The sequence below is a fragment of the Lissotriton helveticus genome, chromosome 10 (assembly GCF_964261635.1).
Source record: "Lissotriton helveticus chromosome 10, aLisHel1.1, whole genome shotgun sequence".
Lineage (NCBI taxonomy): Eukaryota > Metazoa > Chordata > Amphibia > Caudata > Salamandridae > Lissotriton > Lissotriton helveticus.
In genome coordinates, this window is record NC_136071.1 from 1,126,901,984 (window position 1) to 1,126,909,735 (window position 7,752).

General features: G+C 42.7%; 1 protein-coding gene across 1 annotated transcript in view; it reads left to right on the forward strand.

Annotated features, from left to right (window-relative positions):
- TOPAZ1 (testis and ovary specific TOPAZ 1) overlaps positions 1–1,929 on the forward strand; it is a 2,142,665-nt gene extending 2,140,736 nt beyond the window's left edge. The window contains exon 20 of the mRNA XM_078663910.1: positions 1,230–1,929. Within this exon, the coding sequence (XP_078520036.1) occupies positions 1,230–1,440 (211 nt within the window). The 3' untranslated portion in view covers positions 1,441–1,929. The remainder of the gene's footprint in view (positions 1–1,229) is intronic.
- The last annotated feature ends 5,823 nt before the right edge of the window (positions 1,930–7,752 follow it).

Sequence of the window (7,752 nt, forward strand, 5' to 3'; positions counted from 1 at the left end):
CCTCCTGGATATAGTCATAGACGTTCTGCAAGCATTGCTTGAATGTTAATGAAAAGACGAATACTGCCATGTGAAAAGCAGTGCTACTCTTTTCCCATCTCACAGCTAGCTTCAGGTTACCATCATCAGGTAGGTTATTCTGTGAAGGTAGTTATCCAACATTGGTATCCTTTGCAGATTCCCATGCAAACCGGCCTTACCAGCCTCCCTGACCAGTTGATACAGCTGATTTGTTATCGGGGTGCAGTTTTATACAACACATGCTTGGAATGTGAGCTGGGGGTTGCTAAAGGGTGGATCACTGTAGTGAAGGGACATATGGTCCACAAAGACTAGTCTTCGAACCTAGCATCTCAGCTAGATAAATGTTCCCAGGGATAGCTATTTCTCTTCCCCTTTCCTAGCAGTGTAAGAAGTTACCTTAGAACTCCATTTAATGGCAATATACGGACCATTAAAAACATTTGTGATCTTTTTTTATAATTGCGAGAGGTCTGGCTTCCACAGTGTATTTGTTTTTCAGTTAGCCATTCAAAATAATCAGACTGCCGTTGACAATGGGAGCAAAGCTGGTATTCTTTCTGCCACCTGTGGCATCCCAAAGTGAAAATGCCTAGGTATGTGTGTCTTCCTGACCCACCCCTGAGTTCCTTTCTCCCCATGTACGGTACCAGCAGTGCAAAAGTTGAGGGAGTCATGGGGCACCCACACAGAAATTAAACTTCTTAAAGTCACATGCCACCTTCAGCTATACCCTACCCACACGAAATAGATTCTTTCCCACATAGCTCAGAACTCCTGCCCATATCACCAACTAGCTTATTGCTTCCTTCCTGCAACTTCTTTGAGAGCCCCTGTCGCCTTCTTCCCTCCTGTATTATTGCAGCTCCCACCCTTCCCAGAAATATTCTGCTAACCTGGCAATGTCAACATCTTCATCCCAACTATATAACCAGGCTCTCTTTCCTCAAAGAGAAAGTGGTGTCCTGTTATCTTCCTGTACCTCCCTGAGGTATCCTTCTCAGTCAGCAGACTCCTCCTTACTCATGAAAGTGAAGGAGGCATTGCACTTTATAGCACATCTACCAATTCCCTCTTTAAGGTCCCTCGAAAACAACCACATCGGTCATGGTTATTATTTTCTCATGTCTCTTATAACATGCATAACCCCATATCTGGTATCAGCCAAAAGTTGTTACAAATGTGGATTTTTTTTTGTTCTATTTCAGATTTGGGGAGGACACAAAGAGCAACAAGGATGCCTATCAAGCAGCAGTTCAGAGACTTATGCAGTCTGTTCACCTTTTTACGCCAAAGCTTTTCATTAAGCACTTAACAATGAACATCACAATGGAAGAAGTCTATGTTTTGGAACACTGGACTGCTATAAAGTGGCTGGAGCAAAATATGAAGTGGGCTTGCAAAGTCTGGCTTTTCTAAGAAGTTACGCTCACAAAGATGTTTTTGAATTGTTGAACTCTAATCACTGTTGCAAACAAGAATAGAAAAAATCAATAAAAAATTGTTCTCACTGTGTCTAGTATCTACCCAGTATTTATTTGTGAAAGACTGGCATTTAAACATACTGTTATATAGCCTTCATGTATACATAGATAGAGGAATAATTGTGTGACATAGAGGGGTATAGTGTTTCTACATATATATGAGTTCAAACTGCTGCAGCTCCAGAACAAAGGGCGCATCAACCGCCCGGATCAACCCAGCAAGATCCGTAATGAATTTATCAATGTTCCCCTTTACAGCGGTAAAGGATGACGATGCCGTATCTTGCGCAAATAATAAATTTGTCAGCTGCTGGACGCGTTTCGCCTGTCCTGCAGGCTTGTTCACCAACAGTGTGCAATAAAGTTTACCACCATTTTAAACATACAGTATTCGTGTCACATGTGCAAACTACAAATGCAGTGTATTAGACAAAAGACTAGTAGTTCCAATATTACAAAACGTTAAATCATGATGAACTCAACGTTGTTTCCGCGCACATGCACAAAGATTACAAAAGGAATTAATTAGAATTGCAGAATCCATTATCCTCATTGCGCATTTTAAAAAAAAGCACCAAATAGTGTATAGTGCTAAAAACGAATACGCAAATTATAAAGTGCAGTCCAGGCATCCTGACATTTAGATGCTGCTCGGTTCAAATTATGGGCCAGTACCCTTAACACAAAATCAAAAGTTGCTTGATTATGTACAACAATGATAGCATAAAATGCTTGGTAATAATGCTTTTAAACCAAATGTATACAGTACTGCACTATAGTTCCCTTATGTCAAAATGTACTCTTGCAAACGAATAAATGTATTATTTTTGCTAGACACGGCGTCCTCATCCTTTACCGCTGTAAAGGGGAACTTTATTGAATATATATTACCCAGTCGGAGTCACCACTGGGTACTTATTGTTATGATTGTTTTTCCAAAGGAAATGCATTTTTTTGTGTTGCTAATTAATCATTTTTAGCTGGTTTGTGAGTCTTTGAAAAAAGTGTTACATTTTCGGGGCGATCTGTCAAGCGGGGGCCAAGAAAAAAGGGTCCCAAAACATGTTTTCTGCATGTATTTTTTCCATAGGAACTTTAAACACAGCTGCAGCCTAAACTGCTGAGCGGATTTACACCAAATTGGGCGGAAAGCTAGATCCTGGCCCATTTGTGATTTGGTATAAATCCATTCAGTAGTTTTTGGGCACCAGGGCACCCATCTTTATTGATAGGGGTCTGGGGTCATGCTGCAAGGCCCAACTCCTCTTTATTTTAAAGATTGGCCCTGGTGAATGGGGTACCTAGGACCAAACAAGGCCTGGGGAGGGGGGGTCAGGCAACCCCTCGCCCCTTGATTAAGTAATACTCCCTGTTTTCCGTTTTTACTGATATTTACAGATAAATACAGACAGAACATATTTATTTTCTTGTCTGTATTTATTTTTAAATGTGGATAAAAACGGAAATTGAGTTGCATTTTGAGTAATTCTAAATACTGTCTGCCAAGACTGCCAGGCCAATAGATGTGTGAATTGATAGGTAAGGGGATTAAAAAAGAAAGGAATTTTAGTAAGGAGGCTTTAACAGCAGTAGATATGTACAAGGTTGATACTGAAATGTGCATATTTTCATATAAGTGCACTGATTTATCTTTTGCAGATGTTCACAGCACTGAAACCTGGCAGACATTCAAGCATGAGCTCATTATCGGTTAAATAAATGTGGAAATATACTAATTTCAGAATAATTTTTCCACAAAACCCAAAGTAAATACAGATACAATTAGCAAAAAATAAATATGGATAAATACAGACGGAAATGGCAAAGAAATAAATACCATAAAACCGGGAGCCCTAGGAGTGGCCCTGGGGGCTTAGTCCCCATGGTCTTACTGGGCTCTTTATTTTAAGAAGTAGGTATGTGGACCACAGGCTCTAACGAGGCTCAGGGAGCGGGGTGTGTGTCTCCCCCCCCTTTATTTAACAAAAATTGACCATGGGGATGGGGTCCCCAGGGCCTAAAAAGACTAGTGAAGGGGGCTTGGAGTCCCCTCCCCTTTAATTAAAAAAAAATGGCCAGGGTGTAATCGGGTCTCCAAGGCCTACATAGGCTTGCGGGGGCAAGTGGCCCCCCTCCTCTTTAAAATAAATAAAATGGGGGTCCCCCGGACATAACAAGGCATGGCGCGAGGGGCTGCCCAGCCCCCCTGCCATTAGTTTAAACAAACAAAAAGCCCTGGTGGTGGTGTCCTCCGGGCCTATAGAGTCTCAGGGAGGGGGGTTCACACTGCCCCCTCCCATTCTTTATACATTTTGGCCCTGTGGGCGAGCTGCCTGGGGCCTGTAATGGCTTGGGAAGGGAGCCCTCATGGCCCCCTCTCCTTAAAAAATATGAATAAAAGGGTTAATCATAATTGTCATACTGCTGGTTTATTTGGTTAATAATTAACAAGACTTCAATTGCCTTTCATCTTTTGGGGACTCATGCAGTGCTAATGCTTGTTGCCTTTCCCTTATGCAGTGCCAATGCTTGTTTGTTGGTTTTCTAAACTGTACTTGCAACGGTGTTGTACACGTGAGCCCTGTGTTTTAACCGGCAGTTGGTTTCATGTGTGAGGGCGCAGTGCTAATGAGATCCTCGTGCGCAGCACACTATAAAACCCCCACCCGCCTCCCAAACGGCGCTTCGCTTCATCGCGCTCTCATCAAGACCTCCGCATCTGATTCAGGATCCCTGCTTGAACTTACCCGAAAGAAGACGCTCTCTCCAACAGTTCCCGTCCTCTCCTGCCAGTGCAGCATCCACGGATTCTTAATCTTCCCGAGTCCTTCCGGAGATCTCCCCGACGTCTTCCTGGGAAGGAGGGTTCTGCTTAGGGCTTTTCCTCTAATCTGCACAAGGAAGAGAAAGAACATTCGAAGGCTTAGATCTGCAAAAGCGTAAGTCGGAATACAAAGCTTGAAAAGGACACCGGTAAGCTTTTATGACTTAGCAAACATTTTGGAAACATTTTAAAAGTCGCGTCTGAAAAGGAAAGACCACATTATTCTGCTAAAGAACCTTGGACAGTGTAAAGACGTTATTCAAGTATTGAGAGCGCTCCACGACATAGGCCCCGAATACCTCCACAACCGCCTCACGTTCTACACTTCAACTCGCAAACTGCTCCGCCAGCCTCGCCCTTGCCACCATCCCACAGATCCGCAGAACCACCACCGGAGGAAGATCATTCTCCTACCTGGCGGCCAAGACGTGGGACTCCCTCCCCGCCCACCTACGACTGACCCAGGACCATCTCACCTTCAGGAAACACCTCAAGACCTGGCTCTTTGAGCAGTAGCAGCACCCCCCCTTCCCTTCAGCACCTTGAGACCCTTACGGGTGAGTAGTGCGCTCTATAAATGTATTGATTGATTGATTGATTTATATTGTGGAAGTATTGATGTATTACTTCTTTCGAGGCCATATATTTAGTTGCGTATAACTAGTTATAATGGTCTAAAAAACATTTTGCAATCATGTCTTTCTCGGACACTAAGGTCCTTGCCCCGGGCTCCAAAAGTTCAATAATTGATGCAACATCCTGCTTTACTTTGGTCGACCAGGCTAGAAATGTTCCTACCATTTGACTTTCCTCATAATGTCTCTGCTGAAATTACCGTGATCTACTGGTTTCTTATATGATAAAAAGCTCCCTTAATTCCTGTTTTGCTTTATTTAACTCCCCCCCCCCCCCCCGCTTGATTTCCACCCCTCCCCCAGGGAACTATTTTTCCTCGACAGCTATACATGCCCTTTGGGTTTTTGATTGTGGAGCTGAAAAGCCATCATCTGCCCCCTCGCAGAAGCCTTAAAAGCTCTCCAGACAGAGAAGAGTGATGCTGTACCCTTGTTAACCTGAAAAAACTTGTATCCATTTTTTTGTATTATCCATCCATTGCTGCTTTGTGAAAAGGAGTCAATCCATATGCCACCTGGACCTTTCCCTCTTTCTTACATCTATTTATATTTCAATTTTTAACCAACAAGTGACCTGAAAATGAGTCAGCCGATATTTCTAAATTACTTCAGTTCAGGGAGCGGGAGATGAGAAAAAAATCAATACGATAGGCAGACTGGTATTGTCGAGAATAGTAAGTATACTGTGAAATTTTCCCATGAGCTCTTCGCCATGGTTCGTTTAATTGATAATCTTGTTTTATTACAATCTATACTTTTTTTCGTCCTAGGCTTTAGTTGTTTCTTTTTTTTGTTTGAAGTATCCTTTCCCAAAGGGTAAACAAATTTAAATACCCCCTAAAATTATGGGGCCCATCGCCCCTCTAGCTAGGTGATTATTCATTGCAGTTTAAACGTCAAGGTCTGTTGTCAGCAACAAGGACTAAAGCCCAACAAGCTACTTATCTGACTCTTAATAATGCTGAAGTTGAGTCCACATTGAGTAATAGAGCTGATACGGACAACATGCCAAACATACCTCACGGGTGTGGGTAGCAGGCTGTTAACTGGAAAAAACAAATCTCCACCCCCACCCAAAATATTTAGTAGGTATGTAGGGGTATTAGACAACCCTCCAGAGTGCTGTCCCTAGCAAGTCTACCTAAAATGCATCACACCCTGTTCAAGATGGCCATCCATACCAAAGCAGCCTCCTGGATATAGTCATGGACGTTCTGCAAGCTTTACTGCTTGAATGTTAATGAAAAGACGAAAACTGCCATGTGAAAAGCAGTGCTACTTTTTGCCCATCTCACAGCTAGCTTCAGGTTACCATCATCGGGTAGGTTATTCTGTGAAGGTAGTTATCCAACATTGGTATCCTTTGCAGATTCCCATGCAAACCGGCCTTACCAGCCTCCCTGACCAGTTGATACAGCTGATTTGTTATCGGGGTGCAGTTTTATACAACACATGCTTGGAATGTTAGCTGGGGGTTGCTAAAGGGTGGATCACTGTAGTGAAGGGACATATGGTCCACAAAGACTAGTCTTCGAACCTAGCATCTCAGCTAGAAACATTTTCCCAGGGATAGCTAGTTCTCTTCCCCTTTCCTAGCAGTGTAAAAAGTTACCTCAGAACTCCATTTCATGGCAATATACTGATCATTAAAAACATTTGTGATCTTTTTTTATAATTGGGAGAGGTCTGGCTTCCACAGTGTATTTGTTTTTCAGTTAGCCATTCAAAATAATCAGACTGCCGTTGACAATGGGAGCAAAGCTGCTATTCTTTCTGCCACCTGTGGCATCCCAAAGTGAAAATGCCTAGGTATGTGTGTCTTCCTGACCCACCCCTGAGTTCCTTTCTCCCCATGTACGGTACCAGCTGTGCAAAAGTTGAGGGAGTCATGGGGCACCCACACAGAAATTAAACTTCTTAAAGTCACATGCCACCTTCAGCTATACCCTACCCACACGAAATAGTTTCTTTCCCACATAGCTCAGAACTCCTGCCCATATCACCAACTAGCTTATTGCTTCCTTCCTGCAACTCCTTTGAGAGCCCCTGTCGCCTTCTTCCCTCCTGTATTATTGCAGCTCCCACCCTTCCCAGAAATATTCTGCTAACCTGGCAACATTAACATCTTCATCCCAACTATAACCAGGCTCTCTTTCCTCAAAGAGAAAGTGGTGTCCTGTTATCTTCCTGTACCTCCCTGAGGTATCCTTCTCAGTCAGCAGACTCCTCCTTGCTCATTAAAGTGAAGGAGGCATTACACTTTATAGCACATCTACCAATTCCCTCTTTATGGTCCCTCGAAAACAACCACATCGGTCATGGTTATTATTTTCTTATGTCTCTTATAACATGCATAACCCCTAATCTGGTATCAGCCAAAAGTTGTTACACATGTGGATTTTGTTCTATTTCAGATTTGGGGAGGACACAAAGAGCAACAAGGATGCCTATCAAGCAGCAGTTCAGAGACTTATGCAGTCTGTTCACCTTTTTACGCCAAAGCTTTTCATTAAGCACTTAACAATGAACATCACAATGGAAGAAGTCTATGTTTTGGAACACTGGACTGCTATGAAGTGGCTGGAGCAAAATATGAAGTGGGCTTGCAAAGTCTGGCTTTTCTAAGAAGTTACGCTCACAAAGATGTTTTTGAATTGTTGAACTCTGATCACTGTTGCAAACAAGAATAGAAAAAATCAATAAAAAATTGTTCTCACTGTGTCTAGTATCTACCCAGTATTTATTTGTGAAAGACTGGCATTTAAACATACTGTTATATAACCTTCAT